The following is a 24,524-nucleotide window of genomic DNA, read 5'->3' on the forward strand; positions in this document are numbered from 1 at the left end:
TGATATTTCTCTCTGTCTTTCCTTCTTTTTTCCACTCTCTCTAAAAATCAATGGAAAATAGGCTCTGGTAAGGATTAAAATATATATACATTAATATATATCCCTATTTCTGTGGGTTATAGAGTGGCCATGAACGTATTGTCCAAAATGTGATTGATTGAGCAATTGATTGATTGATTGATTGATTTTAGAGAGAGAGGAAGTGAGACAGGCAGATATAGATTTGTTGTTCCACTTACTTAAGCATTCATTGATTGCTTCTTGCATGTGCCCTGATCAAGTATTGAAACCACAATCTTGGCCAAACTGGGATATTTTTGAGGTATCAAGAAAACAGATATAAATCAAGGGTGTTCATACAACCAAGGTATAGGGTTATCCTAGTTATAGAAGACTTTATAATCTATTTTTATGCTTTTAATTTGTGATTCTTTGATTAGATTATAAAATCAGTAAAGCTTTTATACCTTCAAAATTTTTTCAGTGACTGACAGTACACAGTAAGGAAACTTAGTAAGAGAATTTCAGAATGTTAGCTATTTCTGCATTTAAATGGAGCTATTGTAAGAATGGTATTTAATTAAAATCTAACTAATATATCACTACTTTCTTGGTTCAAATATATACTTTTTTATGGTAAGGAAGTATCTGTCAATTCCTGTCTTAGTGGATGTTTTCATTAGGTATTGAATGAAGTGACATTTTTAAGGCCTTTTCAATATCTGTGGAGGTAAATATGATTTTTCTCCTTTGTTATTAATATGTTAATTCATGGATTTCCTCATAATGAACTGTCCTTGCATTCCTTGAATAAACCCTCTAGGTTATAATGTATTTCTCTTAATGGGCTAATGGATTCTGTTTTTAAATATTTTATTTCTAATTATTTTATTTCTAACCAGAGGCCCAGTGCACGAATTCAGGGTGGCCTGTGGAGATGAGGCCCTGGCTCCCGCCCGCAACCCTGCCGCCCCACCTTGGCCTGGTGCTGCCCCCTCACCTGCTCCACCATCCCTACTGTGGGGCCATCGATTGGGGCAGGCCCACCCAGCTCCCTCAGTGCCTGGGTGGGGAAGATATTCCCCTTTCAGGGCTTTTCAGCTCCATTTTAAATGAGGTTTTCTTTATTTAGGTTCACAGGGCAAAAACAAGGCTTCACATTATTTGATGATCTGTTGGTTTTTAAAACACAAATGACTTGCCCTAGCCAATTTGGCTCAGTGCGTAGAGCATTGGCCTGCGGACTGAAAGATCCCGGGGTTCGATTCCTGGTCAAGGGCACGTGCCCGGGGTTGTGGGCTCGATCCCCAGTAGGGGACATGCAGGAGGCAGCCAATCAATGATTCTCTCTTATCATTGATGTTTCTATCTCTTTCTCCCTCTCCCTTCCTCTCTGAAATCAATACAAATAAAAAAATTTAAAAACACACACACAAATGACTTATCTGCATGTAGATATCATCTGAGCTCTCTGAAATAATGGGCCTGTAATTTTCCTGAGCTGATTCCCTGCCAGCCTTCTAAATGGAAACGAGCAGGATGGCATAGTGAAGAGAAGCAGGGACTCACAGGCTGACTTCAAGGACTCAAGACACAGCTCCTCTACTCGCTGATGTCGGTGGATCATAGGGCTGTGACCAAGCTTCCTCAGTGTAACATGGGTGGAGGTTGGACACTGTTTTTTCTAACCTGAAGTTTAATGTTCTTTCCTTAGCATTAAGGGGCAGGAACTTTATTTCCTGTGTTTTCTGGCACACACTGATCTCAATGAATGATTCCTGAGTAAGCATGGTCGAAAAGAGGGGGGAGGTCAGCCTTGCCCCAGGAATTGGAGGGAAGGGGAAAGTCCGCTGGGCTGCTTGGTGGTGGGGATGGTGCTGGTGGTTCTTGTTCAGGCTGGTCATGGTTTTCTTCATGGTGGTAAAGTGTTTTCTTCTTCAAGGTTAAGATACCATAATAGCAAAAAGTAGTCAATTTGGCCCAATTTAGCTTTCTTAATGTCAATTTAGTATCATTATATACATTATATCCACTTTATAATGTAGTTTACCTCACAGAAACTTGTTTCTGTTTTCTAGACTCTTCTACTCACTCTGTGGTCTCTGGATAATAATCAGTTGAATTATTTGATTGTGAACTCTGAATATTTGTCCTTAAAACTTATAAAAATTAACTTTCACATGCCTATTCTTTTACTAGAATAGGCTTTTGAAATAATTTCAAAAGTCCTTTTATTTCTTTAAATTTTAAACTTATCTTTATGATAAGTGACTTTCTCTAGTACTTTGAAAATAAAAATACTATGTTTTTTTTAACATATATTTATTGATTTCAGAGAGGCAGGGAGAGGGAGAGAGAGAAGAAACATCAATGATGAGAGAGAAGCATCCATCAGTTACCTTTTGCACATCCCCCCCAGTGGGTACTGAGCCCACAGCGCAGGCATGTGCCCTGACTGGGAATCTAACCGTGACCTCCTGGTCATAGGTCGACACCCTCAACCACTGAGCCATGCTGGCCCAGGCAAAAATACTTATGTTTTAAGAGAGGTGAGGGTCTTGAGTCTAGCAGGGTGCACTTAATATTTTTATAATGCTCACTAAACTTGAAACCAGGTGTTCAGTTTCACCACTGACCTTGCCTGAATGACCTTGGGTGAGCCATGACCTCCAGATACAGTTTTCTCTTCTTTAAAATGGATATAGCGTCTTTCATGATTGTCGCAATAGTGAGATGACATAACGTGGAAATAACCAGCATAAAACCTGGCATAATGTAGGCGTTCTATCTTTGAAAATAATAGGAAGAAGTATATTTTAAATAAGCTAGTTCTATTTGGAAACCTTTAATAAGAATGATTGTGTTATAATTATAGTTAAAGATTCTTGGTATAATTTAGAAAAACAAGACACAAGAAAATAGCAAGCCTTTGTTAGATCCAAAGAGCTATGGTTAATATTGAAAACTCTGTCATGTTGGGAATTTTTCATTGTGGAAATTAATTGGTTTTTTAAAATATATATGTGTAGATTTGAAGTGGAGGAAAAGGAGCATGAGGTGTGAGTAAGAAAAGGCTTTGCTATTCTTCACTTTCGGTATGGCTTGTTGCCATCCTGTCACTCGCTGCGTGACATAGCCCCCAAACGTTTTTTTTTAATATATATTTTATTGATTTTTTACAGAGAGGAAGGGAGAGGGATAGAGAGTTAGAAACATCGATGAGAGAGAAACATCGATCCGCTGCCTCCTGGACACCCCTACTGGGGATATGCCCGCAACCAAGGTACATGCCCTTGACTGGAATCGAACCTTGGACCCTTCAGTCCGCAGGCCGACACTCTATCCACTGAGCCAAACCGGTTAGGGCTATTTGTTTTTTTATATGTGTGTATATATGCATTAAAAATGTAGAAATCAATCATTTTTAGCATATTCATGGAGCTGTGTAACCATTGCCGCAATCAGTTTTAGAACATATTCATAATCCAGAGGAAGCTCTGCCATTTTTTTTTCAGCACTCCCCCTCTAGGCAGCCAGTAATCTGTTTTCTGTTTCTATGGATTTATCTCTTTTATACTTTTTATCTATATATATATAAAGCCAAGCAGCTGGAACAACTGGTTGCTATGACATGCACTGTGGCCAGCCAACCGGCCCGATCTGGGATGGGGCTGGCCAGCCAACCTCCCATGGCCCCTCCCCCTGGCTGGACCCCACCTGTGCACAAATCCATGCACTGGGCCTCTAGCATAAGTGGAATTGTACAATATAAGCTCTTTTGTAACTGGCTTCTTTCACTTAAAATATAATGCTTTCAAGGATCATCTACATTATATCATATATCAGGACTGCATTCCTTTTTATTGTCTAATAATATGTCTGTATGTGTATACCACATTTTACTTATTCATTTATCAGTTGATGGATATTTTGGTTGTTTCCACTTTTTGACTATTTTGAATAACTAGAGGTCCGGTGCATGAAATTCATGCACGGGGGAAGGGGAGGAAGGGTCCCTCAGCCTGGCCTGCACCCTCTCACAATCCGGGACTCCTCGGGGGATGTCCGACTGCCGGTTTAGGCCCGGTCCTGCGGGCCTAAACTGGCAGTCAGACATCCCTCTCACAATCTGAGACCACTGGCTCCTAACTGCTCGCCTGCCTGCCTGATCGCCCCACTCTGCCTGCCTGCCTGATGCCCCTAACCAAACCACTCACCTGTCTGCCTGATCGCCCCTATCCATTCTGCCTGCCTGTCTGATCACCCCTAACCACTCTGCCTGCCTGCCTGATGCCCCTAACCATTCGCCTACTTGCCTGCCTGATGGCCCCTAACTGCTTGCCTGCGCCAGCCTGATCACTCACTAACCGCTCCCATGCCCGATTGATGCCTAACTACTCCCCTGCTGGCCTGATCGCCCCCAACTGCTCTCCCTGTTGGCCTGATCACCCACAACTGCCCTCCTTTGCCAGGGCCTGATTGCCCCCAACTTCCCTCCCCTGCTAGAGCCTGATGGTCCCTAACTGCCCTCCCCTGCCGGAGTTGATGGTCCCCAACTGCCCTTCCCTGCTGGCCACATCACCCACAACTGCCCTTCCCTGCCAGCCTGATTGCCCACAACTGCCCTCCCCTGCCACGACCTACCTCCTCCACCAGGCCCCACCTCCACTGTGCTGCAGCCATCTTGTGACGGCCATCTTGTGATGATGTTATGGCATGGTGTTCGCCTGCCTGCTTGATCACCCCTAACAACTCTGCCAGCCTGCCTAATCACCCCTAACTGCTCGCCTGCCTACCTCATTGCCCCTAACCACTCTGCCAGCCTGCCTGATTGTCCCTAACCATTCGCCTGCCTGCCTGCCTGATTGCCCCTAACTGCCTCTGCCCCCACTGCCACGTCTTCGTCCAGAAGGATGTCCGGAATGACATCCGAAGGTTGTTCTGCTGTCTGGTCTAATTAGTGTATTACGCTTTTATTATTATAGGTGATGTACAAACATTTCTAAAGGATTTTATGCCTTCAATACATAAATCCAATTATAATAATTGTACTAATTGAGTACATATTCTGGGTCAAGTCCTGCAATGGCAATTATTGTGGATTATTTCTGTTGATCCTCATAATAACCCAGAGGTATAGATAATATTATCCTCAGTTTACACATGCTAAGATATAGGCTCTAAGAATTAAAGAACTAGGCTAGAGTCAGTTAGTAGTTACTGTTGTCTAAGAGATAATTCATACCTGGGCCTACCAGCTAAACTGCAATGAACTGCATGCCTCTAAGCTGGAGTTTGAAGCTTGTTGGAGTTCCTGGCATATGCAGATGCCCTCATTCATGTTCATGTCATACTCACTTTTGTCAGCCTTGACCTTTCTTGTCTCTTAGTCTTTTTAAAAAATATATTTTTATTGATTTCAGAGAGGAAGGGAGAGGTAGAGAAAGATAGAAATATCAATGATGAGAGAGAATCATCGATCGGCTGCCTCCTGCACGCCCCCTACTGGGGATCGAGCCCACAACCCAGGCAGGTACCCTTGACCAGAATTGAGCCTGGGACCCTTCAGTTCGCAGGCCGACGCTCTATCCGCTAAGCCAAACTGGCTATAACTATTAGTGTTTTTGTCCATACTTCACTCTCAGTTACTCATCATGTGTACTGCACAGTTACAGTCTGCTGTGTCATGGTTTTCCTCTAGTTATTCTGTGTTTATAATATAGATAGATAAGATAGAGAAACGTCTTTAATTGAGGGGCCTGAGCATAGTGAAAACAAGGTTGATTTTGAAAATTGGTGAAAGTTATAGAGGGTTATTTTGGTCTTTATGTAAGAAGAAATTTCTAAGCAGCTAAAACTGTTCCTCAATGTAATCAGCTGCCTGGTGAAGAACTTTCTAGAACTAAATGTTCTGAAAGCAGCAGTGGAGGTCCCTCTAAGGATATTATAAAATGCATTTCCACACCAGTGAGTGGCAGGACCCTGAGGCCCCTTCCACCCTGGGGAAGGGCTTGTTCTCTGGCACAGCTGACAGATAATATTAGCCATAGAGCAGTGTGACTCGTTCTTATATGCTCTGGCTTCAGGTTTTGTTTTCATTTTCAAGTCTAAATAAACATAGTGCCAAGCTGTTGGTAATTAACTTGGTAAAGATGTCTTTATCCTTCCAATTTTAATCTCCTCAGAAAAAGGTACTTCTGATTTCTCAGATTGATATAAACTTTAGTTTGCATGCATGGAGAGGACTCTGGTTAAGGGTGAAGATCGGGGGCCAGCCAGATCAGTATTTGAGTCTCAGTTCTGTGGCATCCTTGCTATGTGACCTTGGGCTAGCTACTTTACTTTTGTTTGCCTTAGTTTCCTCATCTGCAAAATAGGAATAAGAGTCTCCCCTTTAAGCAGCTGTTAGGATTCTATACTGCTTGTCTAGCACATAGTATATGCTCATTAAATAATTATTATTTGAGCATTAGGAATGTGGATGGTTATTATAGAAAAACTTAATGTCATTTTTTAAATTTTTCTCAGAGGAAACACAAGAATAGAAGAGGCTTGTGAAATGTATACCAGAGCTGCAAATATGTTCAAGATGGCTAAAAATTGGAGTGGTATGTATACAGTTTTTGTTTGCTTGCTTTTGGGTAAGATACTTTTAAAATCAGTTTGAAGAAGGAAATGACTGCTGTCCCCTTAGAGAATAAGATTGTAGGCCTCAAGCCAGGTGTCAGAACTGGGATTAAAGGACCTTGATTTAGTGAATGAAGTTGAAATCCTGACATAAAATTTAAACATAAGGACTGGGTCTGTTTTAGTTTCTATAAACCACTTCCTACAGTAATAGTAATTTTTTTCTTTTTTTTTTTTTTTTTTTTTTACTTTAGAGAGGGAAGAAGGGAGAGACAGAGAAACATCAATATGAGAGATACATATTCTGGTTGCCTTGACTGAGGATCAAACTGTAATTTTTGCTTCTTATTAATGTACTCAAATAAATGTATTGCCATAAAAATTGAAAGTTGTAGTAAAACTCAATGAAAACAAATAAAAATGCCTACTTTTCTTTACCTACACATTAGCAGAGAACTTCTGTTTCTTGCTCTGAGAACAACTCTGTGATAATTGATTGTGGTTCCACTGACAAATGTGACAATGGGAGCATTACTTATATATACCCCGACAGACTTTTTGTCATGTTTTAAAGTCATGCTTTCCATCCAGTGAAATTACACATAACAGAATCAACAGAATTATTATTTTCATTGGTCTGAGAGGGGATATTTCTTTCTAACATTGACTTGAGAAACAAAGTTATCCCTATCCCTCGAAAAAGGGGCTTGTCATGGTAGGGTATCTCTCTAGTGAAATGAATATGGCCTTCAACCAGAACAAGGACATGGTCTCTGCACCCTGGCCTACAGTGGGGTCCTTGCCCTCTACAGGTTCATTTCCCCATTTCCTATTCCTTCCACCCTCAGCTCTATTAAGATACCAGCGGCCCGATGCACGAAATTCGTGCAAGGGGCTCAGTCCTCGCAGCCACAGCGGCTTCGTCCGGAAGGTCGTCCAGCTGTCCGGTCTAATTAGCATATTATGCTTTTATTATTATAGATTATTATAGATAATTGACACAAAACTTTGTGTAAGCTTAAGGTTGGTTTACCCATTTGCTTTTAAAAATCATTTCAATGAAGAAAATGCTGTTGAACTAGATGAATATGAAAGGTCTTTTTCTGGCTTTAAAATTTTTTTGTAGGTTTAGTTTTAGATAAAAAGGTCATGTTATATGTTTTCAAAATACACTTATGCCTAAATTATAAATTACTGCAAAAAAAATGGAGGAGAAAGGAATATTATCTCAGCATTCACATCTTTTGTTTTGTTCAGGGCCTGTAATAGTAGGGGGAGGAGTGGTCTTATCTAAAAAGACCACTTGTTTTATCTGGTGATCAAATGTTCTAACCCAGGGGTGGGCAAACTTTTTGACCCGAGGGCCACAATGAGTTCTTAAACTAGACCGGAGGGCCGGAACAAAAGCATGGATGGAATGTTTGTGTGAACTAGTATAAATTCAAAGTAAACATTACATAAAAGGGTACTTTATTCATTTCAAAGGGCCCGCGGGCCATAGTTTGCCCACGGCTTTTCTAACCTAAGGAAATTCCATTTCAGAGAGGCTAATAACATTAATATACCTAAAGAGGCTTTGTATTTATCCTCCCCCATCATCTCTTGCCTACTCTGATATCTCAGCTTCTGCATTTTTTTCCTGATCTGTTTTAATGAACCACCAAAGTAATTCCATTCAAACATGTCAGCTTATGTCATTTCAAATAAGAGCTAAAGTCCTGAACAGTGGCCTTCTAAGACTTACCTGATCTCTGATCCCTGACTCTTCCTGTCTCGTACCTCATCTCCTACCCACTCCCCTCATTCGCCGGGCTCCTTCCTCAAAGCCCTTTTGGCACTCTTTCTTCAAAATAGAGTGTAGCTGATTCTCTTTATCTCCTTCAAATATTGCCTTCTCAGTGAGGTCTTCTCTGGCCAACCCTTTTAAAGATAGCAATTCAGCCCTAACCGGTTTGGCACAGTGGATAGAGCGTCGGCCTGCGGATTGAAGGATCCCAGGTTCGATTTCGGACAAGGGCATGTACCTTGGTTGCGGGCATATCCCCAGTAGGGGGTGTGCAGGAGGCAGCTGATTGATGTTTCTCTCTCATCGATGTTTCTAACTCTCTATCCCTCTCCCTTCCTCTCTGTAAAAAATCAGTAAAATATATTTTTAAAAAAAGATAGCAATTCACTATCTAGCAAAATTAATTTAAAAATGTTTACTAATTTATATTGTGTATGTGTTTTTATTATATACTGTCGCCTCACTAGAATGTAAACCATAGAAGTCCAGGATGTTTCATCTCTGCTATACCTGCAGGACCTGGACTGGTGCCTGCAGCATAGTAGACGCTCAGGAGACTCATGTAGTAAATGGCTAAATATTAGATTCTGTGAAATTATTTCTGTGTAGCAGTGGTGGTTATCATAACATCATTGCATCTCAAGTTTTAAAAGTTAGAAAGATTAAGCTAGTTTGATTGATACTGAGCTTTTGAGAGATCATCCTGGCAGGTATTAGACCAGTTTGACAGGTGAAGAAATTTAGCTTGAGAAGTTGTATGACTTTAGCTTAATATCTGCTCCTTTAAATACACTTTTAAGTTTGGGGAAATCGAGTGGCATTTGTTAGCAGTGATTAGAATGAGTGCTCAGTGGAAAAGTAAGCCAGCAATTAGTTTTGGAAGAGCTAAATGATAAAAGCCAGCAATTAGCTTTGGAGCATGAAATGATAAAATCAAAACACTTACTATTGTCTGGGGAAATGGAGCCAGCCCTAGAGAGCCTGGAGTTGTGGGATTATACTCAGTGAGGAAAGGATGGACCGTCATTGGTTCTGGGACAGTCAGCATAGATAAACTGCACAAAATGAAGTTACTGGTAGAAGAGGGAAGATGTAGGTTATAAAGGAAGTGATGACATTTAAACATACCAAACCGCTGGTATTGGTTGTAGGTTAGATTTGCATGTAATAATGATAATGACCAACACATATAACTGGAGCCAGTCTAAGCACTTGACTTGGGGATCCACGTTAGTACCACACTCTTCCGGGGCAGAGCCCATCAAAGCTTCCATTCAGCTGATACGCTCCTGAACTGTCCCTTAGAAGTTAGCTGCTGCCCCAAGTACCTCAGGGCCTACCCCTACCCTGGCAGTGGCATTGGCGCCTCTTCTGGGAACCCCTCATGATTCATCAAGGAAGTGTTCTCCCTTCTAAGCTGGTGGTTAAATATTTTCAAAACTTCCTGGGCACTCTTTAAATCTTGCCCAGAAATACAAGCAGTGGGTACTTAGGCACCTGATACTATTTTATGTGTGTTTTTGAATTGTGCATTTTTTTTAATACCAAAAGGTTTTGTGATATTCTTAATTGTGCTTTTGCTAGTGGAACAAATCCTTTCCTCTCCATCCCTGTTAGTACTAACTTTCCTATTCCAGAACTTAAGAAAAAACTTTGGATTCCACAATTGAAGGCCTAATTATCACTCTTTAAGAAACTTCCTTTGTCCATGAAGCCTTCATTAGCAATTTCTTCAACAATTACAACTAAATCCAGGGGACACTGTAAGATAGAAAGATGACCTCAGTGTTTTACCTTTCGTTAAGCATTTGTAGCTTCAGTCTGCCAGTCAGTGTTCAGTATGAGCTGTGGGATAAAATTGAGTGGCCTGGTACTAGGCTGTCGCTACTGAATGGAAGCTGATGCGGCTCTTTGGCCCCTTGAGTGTGGCTCTTGCACAAAATACCACGTGCGGGCGTGCACATACAGTGCGATTGAAACTTCGTGGCCCATGCGCAGAAGTCAGTATTTTGTGGAAGAGCCACTCAAGGGACCAAAGTGTCGCATGTGGCTCGAGAGCCACAGTTTGCCGACCACTGGCCTAGGGCCCACTTGGGAGGTCTTCTGTGGCTGAGAGAAGCTTCTATCACTGTTTGATTTGATTCTGACTATTTTTATATATACCTAAGATGCATTGATTGCATTTCCATGTGCTTCTGACTGGAATACTTCTTTCAGTGGCATGGAACTTTCTAGCACTTAGGGCATGGGCTGTTCTGTAGGGATACTTGTTCCTCTCTGTTTAATTGTAATAATTTATCTTCCTCAGCTGCAGGAAATGCATTTTGTCAGGCAGCCAAACTCCATATGCAGCTTCAGAGCAAACATGATTCTGCCACCAGCTTTGTGGATGCTGGGAATGCTTACAAAAAGGCAGACCCTCACGGTAAGACACACCTCTGTCTAGGACAGCGATTTTCAACCTGTGTGCCGTGGCATACTGGTGAACCACAGTAATTTTTATTAAACCATGCAGTACCTGACTATAGATAGGGGCACTGAGCTCTTTTCTCTTATATTGTCCAATTTTAAAAATGACAGTAGCCAACGCAACAATAGCTATCTGGTGTGAATCAGTCAATATTATACCTTTTTTTGGTCAGATCAGTAAAAAGTATACTATATTTTTTTGTGTGCCACAGAATTTTACTAATTAGTTCATGTGTACCATGAGATGAAAGGTTGAAAATCGCTGCTCTAGGATGGTAGGGCTGAAGTTGGTGACCTTTTTCACAGGTTATACTGCTGGGCCTTTAGAGCGCTGATAAAAATAAACTTTTGTACTTTGGAATAATAGAGATTTTGGTAACTTTTAAGAATTGTTGTTTAATCATTTGCAGCTTTAATGAAGAGAAGATATGTTAAATTTAACCTGGTGGTTTAGTTGCTTAATAGCATTTTCTTAAACTTCATTTATATTGCATTTTGGAGAACTTTTTGGAAATTAGCTTTAATTTCATCTAAGACTTATTATGTCCTAATTTTATGAATATGTATATTGCTTATTAGAGGAAACGCCATGTTTCCTCACTCTTAAATACTTAGCGCGTTTTAAGATCCAGTTATTGGGAAATTAGAATATCCGATGTTGGTTTTTTTGTTATTGTTTGTTTTTTTTTTGAGAGAGAGAGAAACATCAATTTGCTGTTCCACTTATTTATATATTCATTGGTTGATTCTTATATGTGCCCTGATTGGGGATCGAACTGGCAACCTTAGCATATCAGGACAACACTAACCAACAGAGCTACCCTGTCAGGGCAGTATCCGCTGGTAAAAATCAACTTATTTACACAGTATTCATCTGACTTTTTAAAATATTTTTCAAAGTATTTGTTTTAAGGAAAGAGCGAAGTTGGATATTTAAAGTGGTAAAATTTGGCAAATGTTATATTTCTTTTAATTAGAGGAGTGCACATTTAACAATTAAAAGCATTAATTCCTTCCCTCTCACACATACACTGGTAGCTGTGGGATTTCTCTTTTTTCTTTTAGCAGTCTATTTTAACAGAAATTCCAACTTTTATGATTATATCATACAGAAATAAGATATTTTCAAGAGCTTTTGTGTAGAGATTGACCACGGTTAATTTCCAAAAGTGAAATACTGAACACAGCCTAAATAAGCAATGAGATAAGAATGTTACCCCTAGCCAGTGGACTACAGGGTCCCAGGTTCGATTCTGGTCAAGGGCACATGCCCAGGTTGTGGGCTCAATACCTCATAGGGGGCATTCCAGAGGCAGCTAATTAGTGATTCTCTCTCATCTTGATGTTTCTATCTCTCTTTTCATGTGAAATCTATCTATATATATTTATTTATATATTAAAAAAAGAAATGGTAAAGTTATAATACATCAGTATTGTAGAATATGATGCAGTTACTACAGTCCTTGATTTCAGAGAATCTTTATTGACCTGGTCAATGTTTACATGGTAACTGAAGAACCACATGAGAATTGAGATCTCAAATTCATAATAAAGTCTGTGCACATAAAAATGCACCTAGAAAATACTGGAAACATGAGAGTGGGTTTGAGTGGGATCATAGATAGCTTACTTTTCTCTTTATATTTTCCTGTAGTTTTAAGGGAGTGACAGTGAATTCACATTTCTTACATAGTTTAGGAGGAAATTGCTTTTAACTTTTGTTCATCTACTTTCTGATTTTTCAGTTAGGCCTTTTTACTCTGCCACCTCTCTTCTAGAAGCAATAAATGTAGAGCTGTCAGACATGTGCCAGAATTATAAATACCACCATTTTGTGATGGTGTGTTGGTTCTGAACACAGCCTAACTTTTGGAAAAATAATATACTTTATCAACACTGTCACTTACTAGATTTTTTTATTCCTTTTGTGTGTATGTTAGTACACCAAAAGTTAGTATCTTTAACATTGTACAAAATGTTGACTTAAGAGTTGTCTGAACAGGGATTTCAGAGTGCTTTGATTTTGGCTGCATGAAGAGTAGTCTATTGAAGTCATCTTTCTTATAGAGAACATTCTTCCAAAATTAATATACTGTATATACATGATGTCACTGAAAAATACAATTACATTTGTGTTTTAGCAGGTGTAAATGATGGGTGTTGATGACAGTCCCATTTGTTTGCTTTATAATGCAATCTCTCCCCTGGATGGAGTCCTCACTTGTAGATTAAGAGTAACCGAGCCAATACCACTCTAGCTCCAGCTCCCTAAGTTGTACTGCAGCTGCTACAGACAGAGCATGCTGAGGGGGCCTGGATTTGTGTATGATTCGTGTTTGTTTCTCATTAACGAATATGCCCACCCTCTGCCCCAAATGGGACCTCCTTAATGTTCTAGTAGCAGCTAGGAAAATAGGCTCACTTGAACCCTCTTTGACTGAATGGATTTTTCATTGTTTTTCTTAAATGCCTACGCTTCAGAGGCTATCAACTGCTTAAATGCAGCCATCGACATTTACACAGACATGGTAAGACATTACCTTGCTTGAGTGACTGTGGGGTGGACTCCTTGAAATGGCTTAGAGTTGTTTTTTTTTTTTTTATCTTGTTCCTAAACTGATTGTCATTAAAATAGGTAAAACAGGAATGTAATTCTGTTTTTTGTTTTCCCCCAGGGAAGGTTTACAATCGCAGCCAAACACCACATTACTATTGCTGAGATTTATGAGACTGAACTTGTAGACATCGAGAAGGTAAGCGATGGGTCACATTCTCATAACCTTGGTGTGAAGCAGGTAACTGACTCCAGGGACTCTTGCCTCTTTCAGCAGAGCTGAATGGAGTAGCGTGACAGTCATGCATGGCTACACGTGGAAGTTTTAGGGGCTTGGTGGCTAAGGAGTAGAGGAACTGTTTTCCTGGAGTAAATATTTGAGATGAGAGTTAGTGAAAATTTACTTGCTGTGTCTGCTTATGTGATTCATGTTAGAATCTTCATCTCTTTTGCTGAGGCTTCTGTGGCCTGGGAAGGAAGCTTAAGTACTGTGGGCATTTGCACATCTTTGTCTTCAGGCCTTGAAGCCTGGGGAAGAAGGTAGCTGAACACCAACGTGGCTTCACTCAAGCCTGGCTTTTTACGTGGTGGTTTAGACTAGTACAGGCATACCTTGGAGATATCATGGGTTTGGTTTCAAACCACTACTATGAAGTGAAAAGCCCAATAAAGTGAGTCACACATGTGAATTTCCAAGTGCATATGAAAGCTATGTGTACCCTATACAGCACATCCTAGTATAGCTTCGTTCGTTCAGCGTTGTTCCATTATAACGATGAGATACTGTAGGAACTTAACTCTTGTGTATATTAATTGGCCTATGGTAAAATTGGTTACGTTATGTCATTTCACTTCAGGTGGTAGAACCTATCGACAACATTAAGTGAGGATTTACTGTAGCCTATTCAGTGTGCAGTAGCATTATGTCTATTAGAACAGTGTATATACATTAATTAATAAAAAGGTTTTATTGCTAAAAAACTTACCTGAGCATTCAGATGATAAGGTGAGTCCTACTCTGTTTGCTGGTTGGGTTATTTTTTTATGTTGATGAATATGCAATATCAGCAAATGCAATAAAACAAGATACGCCTCTAGTATCAGAAGAAAAAAGGAAGAAGGAAACACCTTTTGAGAAAATACTGTTTTCCAAACATTGTCCTTGTTAGCATGCCATGAATGTTACCACATTTCAGCTTTATGGCTATGGAAAAACTAGGACTCACAATGGTTCCACTGCCTATGCTCACTCAGACTGGAACAAGTGGAGCGTACGCAAAGCTGGCCCAGCACTGTCCTATCTCCTGCTGTCTTCTCAGTGAGGGGAGCTCCTGCAGGGCTGGAGTGTACCCCGGAGAGAGGAAAACACATTGTGCACACTTCAGAGGCTGCCTCAACTCAGACTGGAGACAAATGTTTATGTAAAGCTGTCCTCCCGAGTACTGCGGGTGACACAGGTGTGAATCAGAAAGAGAAGTGTAGTGGAGATCATCACTCTCAGAATAATGAACACTGTACATACTGAAAGATTCCAGTTGGCTCCTATCTCAGTGGTTGTGGCACTCCCCGTGCCTGCTGTGGCATTGGACAGTTGCCATTCTTCGTCTCCTTTGTTTTACTTCTTTCTTGGCTTCTGGAACACGTCACCCACCTGGTTCTCTGGCCACCTCACTGAGCGCTCTCTTCCTGACTCCTTAGCTGGTTCCTTTTCTTCTTCTCACTCTGTAGTGTGACCCCAGAATTGGGTCGTTGTCTTCTCTCCGTCTTGCTCCCTCGGTATGTCTGTCTGTACTCACTCAGGATCACAACTTTAAGTACTGTCTGTATCCCAGGACTTGCAAATCTGTCTGCAGCCTAGACCTCTATCCGAGCTTTAGATTCCTATGTCCCCATGTCTACCAACCTCTCTACTGTAGTCTCAAGGCAAGCGTGTGTAAAACTGAATTCTGACCTGGCCTTCCTTCCCACCTGATGTTCCCTCTCCACAGGCATACTTGCCTTTTCTCTTTCTCCACATCCAACCTGTGAGCAATTCTGTGGGCACTGTCCTCAAAATTCCTAAGTCTCAGCACTTCTCCCTGTCTTTATCGGGGTGGCCTCAGTCTTGGAGAGATGAGCACTTGTGTATCATCTTGCCAGCTGAAGCCACTGCATCAACTCCTTGTTCACAGTGGTCAGAAGAGCACTCTGGAGGCAGAAGCCTGAAGTGCTCTATGCCATCTCTGCTGCCAGGACCTGGGTGTTGGGGTCCAGCCCCAGCAGGTCCAGGGGTTCCCAAAGGTGTGGACGGAGTCAGTGAAGAAGAAATAACACGGAGACTGTGTTCAGTTGATCACCATAGCGAGGTTCTTTTTTTCTGGGAAACAACCTTTCCCAGAGAGGTGACCTTGGTTAAAACACATAGCGCTAAGAAGGGGAGCAAACATATTAAGAACAGTATGCCATATACCCCAGGTCCCTTGAAACATGCTGTGCAGATGTTTCTTCCCTGTAGCGACTGTGTCAAGCAGCAAGGATGGACCGGCTTTCGGCACCTGGGCTCGGGCAACCACTTCACCACAGGGGTTTCCTTAAAATTGAGGGTGAATAAAATGACTTAAGGTGAACTCTTGTTTTCTTTCTTTATAAAAAAAGTTGATGATTTGCCACGCAGCTTCTGAAACTTCCATTACTCACTACCCACAGTGTTCCTGCCATTCTGCAAGTTGACCAGTAGGTGACATCTTTTTTCATTGTTGTGTTCTTTTTTAAAAAGCAATTTAAGAATATCACTCAACCACACGGGATTAGCTCATTGTGTTCTCTGATGTTTGACCTGCTATGTTTAGAAACATTGCCTTCGTGTCTCTCTCTGGTGGGTCCATCAGATTTTGGTTGGTGTATGAAGTTTAAGTTTGAAAAAATCAGTTACACCAAGGACTTTATATCTTATTTCTAACAAATGAATTTCTTTCCTTTTAATACTAGCCTCTATATGTCGTCTGATTCATTCACAGATTTTAGATAGTGAACAGTGAAGTTTCATAAACTCACATTACTTCTTTGACTTCACGAAGTAAAACATGGAACCAAATAATAAATAGGTCCTTTTTAAACGGTCCAGAGGAATTATGACTCATTTCTGTCCTAAGTCCCTAGAGGACATGATTTAGTACTCTGTTTGTTACTATTACATGTAGCGTGTCAGGTTCCTGTTAGGTCCTGTCTGGGGGTATGTGTTCTAAAAGAATCAGTCCCATATTTAAAGCTATTTTACCTACAAAGTGGACCCTTAAGCTTGAACCCTGGAAATTGCATTTGCCTTAGTGACGATGGTGCAGTCCTAGAAAGCCTTGTGTTTCATTTCAGGATCCATGTATTCTGCAGCACTGTGCCACTTGCCCAGCTCTCCCAAGGAGTCTTGTGATCCCTGTGGCATGCTACTTAAATCACAGGATAATCAGCTGGGTTGTTTCTGGATTTATTGCTGTGTGTGCTATTATTACTGGTTGCTTTATTCTACTTTTTATGTTATTGTCTTTGGGACTATAACTGACAGTGTGCTGATTTCTAGTGTGAAAGGTTCTGCATATGCTTCATAAGTTTCACTGCTTGTTAAAACTCCAAACTAAGTGGAAAATCAAAAATAACATGTGGCCGACCTGTTTACTCTGAGACTTCTCTAAGCCAGTAGATAAGCTTTCCTTTCAACTTTAGTCTCTGTCAAAACTTGGGAAAACCATAATTTTTTATTATTGGTTTAATTAGCATTATTAAAAACTAAATTTAAAAGTTTTCTTTTATTATAATAAACCTAGCTGAAGTTTACAGTTATAACATTTTGCTGAACCAGTATCATTATTTAATAAGTATTAGGCTAAACCAAATTGTTGACATTGGGCCTTTTTTGTTTTTTTAACTTCCAAAACAGTAGTTCCATGTGGTTCAACCCAACTCTATTCATTGAGTGCTGGGGTGCTGTAAGAACTGGGAAGAAAGTAGCTACATTTCCTCTTAGGAAGAAGTTATATAACTGATACTCTTTACAAAAAGATTCGGTCATGTTTCTTATGTTCCCTATTTATTACAGTGCAAACTAGTGCTGAACACTTGAGAATTAGGACAATTCGAAGAAGATTATTTTTGATTAATCATAAATTCATTGAAAAACTTTCCTGAGCATTCCAAACTAATTACCTTGTTGCTTGCTGCAAAAAGGCCCAAGTCTGCTCTAGAGAAGAGAGGGAGTCCTGGGCAAAGGCATGGGTGTCCTCAAGAAAAAGAGTGAGCTTGCGTATGTTTTGCCTTCTGAATTGTCATATGCTTGATTTCACTGAATCTATGCCCCACAGGACCAGAGCTTCGAGCTTTCCAGCCTGCACTCTTTCTTTTCCACTTGACGGTTAATTCAGCACCACACATTTTAGAGTGAAAACAAGACCTTTAATCTAGATGACACGTATGTTATTAGTGAGGATAATCTGTGCTGCTTTAGCAAGCCTTAAACCTAAATTTAATAGGGCTTCACATATCTCAAAAATAACAATCCAGGGTAGCTATTCTGGGTTTGGCAGTGGTGGGGCATGGGATTTAAAGCCCATTCTGCCCTTTGTAATTAGTTAGGAACCAGGCTGACAGAAGTTCTGCCACCTTTAGCTCGTGGCTTCCATTGCCACTCTAGACTTGGCTATTGCCATTCTGGCTCATGAGAAGGGAAAAGGCCTGGAGAAGGATACAGAGTTAGATGTTTGGACCAACCCTGGAGTAGTTTACAGCATGTTTGTTTATATTCTATTGGAAGGAATAGGTCTCATGGCTTCTCTAACTGCAGTACAGGCTAGGGAAGTGGTGTAGCTGGGTATTTGCCATGGGGGAGGGGGATAAGAGATTTTGATGGACAGCGAGCAGTCTGCTGCCGGGCTTCGAGAGGTGCATGCATTTTTGTGATCCCTGAATAAAGTAGGCCAAGTTGTGAAAGGTTTACTATTGGGGTAGGTTTATCTATAAGAAAAAGCCATGCAAGCGTAGTTTTTTAAATGCAACTCTTTAAACAAGTAGTTTGAATAAGATGTGTGTGTTTTCAGGCTATTGCACATTATGAACAATCAGCTGATTATTACAAAGGAGAAGAATCCAACAGGCAAGTATTACTTTTCTTAACATAATTAAATGGATTTTTGTCAAGTGTGATAAAAGATAAATGTTTACTATCCTCTGTTAGCGAAACGTACTGTACTGTACCAAATGAGAGTGTATGGGCTGTCACTTATATCTCTGCTACTTACTTTGCTCTGGTTCTTGATTTCAGTTCAGCTAACAAGTGTCTGCTAAAGGTGGCAGCGTATGCTGCCCAGCTTGAGCAATACCAGAAAGCCATCGAGATCTATGAGCAGGTGAGGTTACTGCTGTCTGTTCAACTTCCAGCAGAATTTCCTCTGAATCCTTTTTTTTTTACTTTTAAATTTAATTTTCCTTTTATTAAGACTAATTCACACATTATATAATTCACCCTTTTAAGGAGTACTATGTCTGTGGTGTTTAGTATATTCACAAAGGGTGTGTAACCATCACCATTTCCTAATTCAAAAACATTTTTATCATCTCCAAAAGAAGCCCCATTCTCTCCTCCAGTCCCTGGAAAGACTATCTATTGTCTGTGTAAGCAGATGTGCTGATTGTAGGCCTTTAATACCTATGGAATCATTCAATATGTGTGGCCTTTTGTCACTGGCTTCTTTCACTTAGTAAAATTTTTTGCAAGGTTCACTTATGCTATAACATATATTAATTCATTCATTTTCAAAGCTGAGTAATATTCCATAGCTTATCCATTTATCAACTGATGGACACTTGGGTTATTTTTATTTAGGGGCTATTATGAATAATGTTGCTATGAACGTTTATGTTCAAGTTTTTGTTGAGCGTATGTTTGCAGTTCTTTTGGCTATATACCTAGTATTGGGATTGTTGGGACATGTGTCAAGTTTATTTTTAACTTTTTGAGGAACTGCCAAAATGTTTTCCACAGTTACCACACTATTTCACCATCCTATCAGCAATGTACAGGGGTTCCAGTTTTTCACATCCTCACCAATCCTTGTTGTTTTCTGTTTGCTTGTTTGAGAACCATCCTAATGAGTGTGAAGCAGTCTCTCAATGTTTCTTTGATTTTCATTTCCCTAATGATTAGTGATGTTGAGTATCTTTTTATGTGCTTATTGGTCATTCATATATCTTCCTTGGAGAAATGTCTATTCAATTCCTTTGCCCATTTTTGAAACAGGTTATTTGTTTCTTGGTATTGAGTTTTAGATAGTCTTTATATATTCTGGATATTAATCCCTTATCAGATAAGTGATTGAAAATATTTTCTCCTGTTCTGTGGGTTGCCCTTTTACTAAGTTGTTAGTGTTCTTTGATACACAAAGTTTTAAGTTTTTCTTGAGTCAAATTTTTCTTTTTTTGCCTGTGTTTTTCATGTCATATCCAAGAAATTGCCAAACCCAAGGTCATGAGGCTTTCCCCCTGTTTTAAGAGTTTTATAGTTTTAGCTCTTCCTTCTATTTTGAGTTAATGCTTTGTATATGGTCTTAGTTAAGGATTCAACTACATTCTTTTTTACCTGTAGATTTTCAGTGTTCCCACCACTACTTGTTCAATACACCATCCTTTTGTCATTGAATGGTCTTGGTACCCTGTTGAAAATTGACCAATATGCAAAGGTTTATTTCTGGGCTCTCTGTTTTAATCCACTGATATGTATGTCTGTCTTTATGCGAGTATCACACTGTTTGATTACTGTAGCTTTGTAGTACATTTTGAAGTCGGGAGATGTGAGAGTCTTCCAAGGAACTTTGTTTGTCCGTCCGTCCATCCTCACCCAAGGATTATTTTTCCATTGATTTTTAGAGATAGTGGAAGGGAGAGAAAGGGGAAGAGAGAGAGAAACATTGATATGAAAGATACATTGATTAGTTGCCCTCTGCATGTGCACCCAGCCAGGGCAGGGAACAAACCTGCAACCCAGGTATGTGCCCTTGACTGGAAATCGAACCGGCAACCTTTCTTCTGTGTACACTTGTAAGCATTGAGCCACACCAGTCAGGGCCAACTTCTTCTTTAAAGATTGCTTTGACTATTTGGAGTTCTTGCATTTCCATATGAGCTTTAGGATCAGCTTGTCAATCTCTGCTAAGAAACCAGCAGAATTTTGACAGGGATTGCATTGAATCTATAGGCCAATTTGGAAAATGTCATCAAGTCTTACAGTCTGTGAACACAAGGTGCCTTTCCATTTATTTAGGTCTTTAATTTTGTTCAGTGTTTTATCGTTTTCAGTGTGCAAGTCTTGCACTTCTTTGGTTAAACATACTCCTAAGTATTTTATTCTTTTTGATGCTATTATAAATGGAATTATTAATTTCCTTTTCAGATTATTAAATGCTAGTTTTATATACTGCAACCTTGCTGAACTTATTTATTAGCTCTAATTTTTGTTTTGTGGACTTTTTATATACAAAATCATGTCATCTGTAATAGCGATAGTTTCATAACTTCTGCAATCTGAATGCCCTTTACTGCATTTTCTTTCATTTGTCCTGGCTAGAACTTCCAATACAATGTTAAATAGAAGTAGCAAGGGCACACATCCTCACCTTGTTCTCATCTTACAAAGAAAGCTTTCAGCTTTTCAGCATTAAGTATATTGATAGCTGTGGGTTTCTTAATAGATGTCCTTTATTAGTTTGAGGAAGTTCTCTTTTCTTCCTACTTTAACTGTTTTTATCATCAAAGGGTATTGGATTTTGCCAAGTGCTTTTTCTGCATCTATTGAGAGGATCATGTGTTTTTTATCCTTTAAGTCTACTAATATAGTATATTTCATTGATTTTTATATGTTGAACCAACCTTACATTCCTGGGACAAATCTTAGTCATTGCAGCATTTAGGGGACTTCAAGAACATCTTCAGGTTCAGTAGTTCTCTAGTATTCATAGAACTCAGTGAAAGCTGTTATACTCACAGTTATGTTTTATTATAAAAAGGATACAGATTAAAATCAGCTAAAGTAAGAGGTGCCTGCCATAGGGTAGGGTCCAGAGTTCCAAGTAAGGAACCTTCTGTTGTCCTCCCCCTGTAGAGTTGTACAGACAGCACTTCACCTAACAATGTGTGAAAGTATGTGTAGAGTATGGACAAGGAGGGACGCTCACTGAATGTAGTGTCTGAAGTTTTTATTGGGGGTCAGTCATGTAGATGTGGTTGACTCTTATCAGGCAGGACATTCCAAGGATTTAGAAATTACCACCCAGGAGTCGTGGACAAAGGCCAGACCTCACTTTAGACAAATTAATCCTTAACTGTATAGTCATGTAATCCTTTTTGTAAGTTGCCAAAATTATTTTGCTAATATTTTGTTGAGGATTTTGCATTTATGTTCATAAAGGATACTGATCTTTAATTTTTTTTTTTCTTGTGATGTGTTTGTCTGGTTTTGGTAGCAAGGTAATACTGGCCTCATTGAATGAGTTGGGAAGTTTAAGTGTTTGGAGATTTTCCTGTTATCTTTTTGTTGTTGAATTCTAGTTTGATTCCATTGTTGCTGGAAAACTCTCTATGGTTTCAATTTTTATAAATTTGTCAAGGTTGGTTGTATAGCCCAGAATATGGTCTTTCTTGGCATATGTTCTGTAGTTCTGCTGTTCCTGGGTGGCATGTCCTGTGAATGTTACTTAGATTTCCTTGGTTGATGGTGTTGAGTTCTATATACTTGTTCTATATATTTTCCTTTCTAGATCTATCCATTGATGAGCTTGGAGTGTTGAAGTCTGCAACTATTATTGTGGGTTTGTGTCTCTCTCCTTTCATTTCTGTCAGTCTTTGCTTCACATATTTTGCAGCTCTGTTGCTTGCTGCATACATGTTTAGGATTGCTATGTCTTCTTGGTGGGTTGACACGTTTATCATTATACAGAGTGAGGCAAAAGTAGGTTTATAGTTGTGAGTATGCAAAACAGAATTTATTCTTGTATTACTCTTTATTAATTGTTGTATTATTTTCCATATGAACAACTGTAAATCTACTTTTGCCCCATCCTGTATAGTATAATTGTCTTTGCTCTGAAGTCTACTTTTTTTGATATTAATACAGCCTTTCCTGCTTTCTTTTGATTAATGTTTATATATGTCTTTTTGCATCTTTTTTCTTTTGACCTGCCTATATCATTGTAATTGAAGTGAGTTTCTTTTCTTTTTTAAAAAAATATTTTATTGATTTTGTACAGAGAGGAAGGGAGAGGGATAGAGAGTTAGAAACGTCGATGAGAGAGAAACATCGATCAGCTGCCTCCTGCACATTCCCCACTGGGGATGTGCCCGCAACCAAGGTACATGCCCGTGACCGGAATCGAACCTGGGACTCTTGAGTCTGCAGGCTGACACTCTATCCACTGAGCCAAACTGGTTAGGGCTGAAGTGAGTTTTTTATGAGAAGCTTATTGTTAGGTCATGCTTTTTAATTCACTTTGCTAATTAGCATATTTTGACAACATTTATTATAATTACTAGAGGCCCGGTGCATGAAATTTGTGCTCGGGGGCAGGGGTTGTCCCTCAGCCCAGCCTACACCCTCTCCAATCTGGGATCCTTCTCACAATCCAGGACTGCTGGCTCCCAACCACTCGCCTGCCTGCCTGCCTGCCTGATTGCCTCTAACTGCTTCTGCTTGCCAGCCTGATCACTCCCTAACCACTCCCCTGCCAGCCTGATCAACACCTAACTGCTCCCCTGCTGGCCCTGATTTGCCCCCAACTGCCCTCCCCTGCTGGCCTGGTCACCCCCAACTGCCCTCCCTTTCAGGCCTGGTCCCTCCCTACTGTCCTCCCCTGCTGGCCTGATCGCCTCCAATTGCCATCCCCTGACTGCCATCTTGTGTCCACATGGAGGTGGCCATGTTGTGTGTTGGAGTGATGGTCAATTTGCATATTACTCTTTTATTAGATAGAATTGTTATATTATGGCTTATGTTTGCCAGTTTATATTTGTTTTCTATTTATGTTGTTTTACATTTCTCTGTTTTCTTTTTTTCCTGCCTTCCAGTGGGTGCCTTACCTGTAGTGTTTTTGAGTATGGCTTTTTTAGTGATTGCTCTAGCTGTTACATTTGTATAACTTATCATAGGCTAATGGGGATTTCATTTTATTACTTCCAATGAAATATAGAAATCTTACCTTTCTTTTTACTCTCTGTTCAATATATAACTGTCTTAAATGTTTTCATTATGTACTTTTATAACCACAATTTTTGCTTCAACCATCAAACGTAATTTAGAAAACTCAAGAGAAGTAAAGCTCATTGTATTCACCACATTTTGTTTGCTGTGTTCTTGCTTCCTTCCTGATGTTTTGAGATTCAGTCTTTTATTGTTTTCTTTCTGCTTAAAGAATATCCTTTTACCATTCTTTTAGGGTAGGTCTGTTGGCAACATATATTTTTGTTTTCCTTTATCTGGGAATGTTTTGATTTTCTTTTCCTTCCTGAAGCATATTTTCCTTGGGTATACAATTCTGGGTTGATGTTTTGTTTTGTTTTGTTTTAGTACTTGAAAAAGTGCCACTTATGGCCATTGTGGTTTCTGGTAAAAAGTTGGCTATTATTCACATTGATTTTCCCCTGTAAATAAGAGGCTATTTTTCTCTGGCTGCTTTCAAATTTTTTTCTTTAACTTTTAGTTTTCAGAAGTTAATGTGGTGTGGCATAGATAGCTTTGCTTTTATCCTGTTTGGGTTTCACTAAACTTCTTGAATCTGTAGGCTCTTGCTTCTTACCAAATTTGGGAAATTTTTAGTCATTATTTCTTATCCTATCTAATAAAAGAGAAACATGGTAATTGGCGTACAACCGCTACCCTTCCCATTGGCTAATCAGTGAGATATGCAAATTAACTGCCAGCCAAGATGGCAGCCAGGCAGCTTGAAACTAACATGAGGCTTGCTTGATTCAGTGACGGAGGACTCCAACGTTCCCCACCTGCTGCTACCCGCCTCTGAGCTTGCATGAAACATTGTAACAAACATAGAAGCTAAACAAAGCCCCAGAAACCTGCATTAA

The 24,524-nt window shown here is 39.9% G+C and overlaps 1 protein-coding gene across 2 annotated transcripts in view; it reads left to right on the forward strand.

The window, feature by feature from the left end:
- The window catches only part of NAPB (NSF attachment protein beta), a 36,963-nt gene that overhangs the window by 6,293 nt on the left and 6,146 nt on the right, over positions 1-24,524 (forward strand). Inside the window, exons 2-7 of one of the 2 annotated variants that reach the window (XM_006757252.2) lie at positions 6,529-6,608; positions 10,722-10,838; positions 13,364-13,410; positions 13,558-13,635; positions 18,500-18,555; positions 18,724-18,808. In XM_006757252.2, the coding sequence (XP_006757315.1) occupies positions 6,529-6,608; positions 10,722-10,838; positions 13,364-13,410; positions 13,558-13,635; positions 18,500-18,555; positions 18,724-18,808 (463 nt within the window). Of the gene's footprint in view, positions 1-6,528; positions 6,609-10,721; positions 10,839-13,363; positions 13,411-13,557; positions 13,636-18,499; positions 18,556-18,723; positions 18,809-24,524 lie in introns of those variants that run through there. The other variant, XM_015559726.1, reaches the window with a different exon arrangement.

Source organism: Myotis davidii, unplaced genomic scaffold, assembly GCF_000327345.1.
Source record: "Myotis davidii unplaced genomic scaffold, ASM32734v1 scaffold435, whole genome shotgun sequence".
Taxonomy (NCBI): domain Eukaryota; kingdom Metazoa; phylum Chordata; class Mammalia; order Chiroptera; family Vespertilionidae; genus Myotis; species Myotis davidii.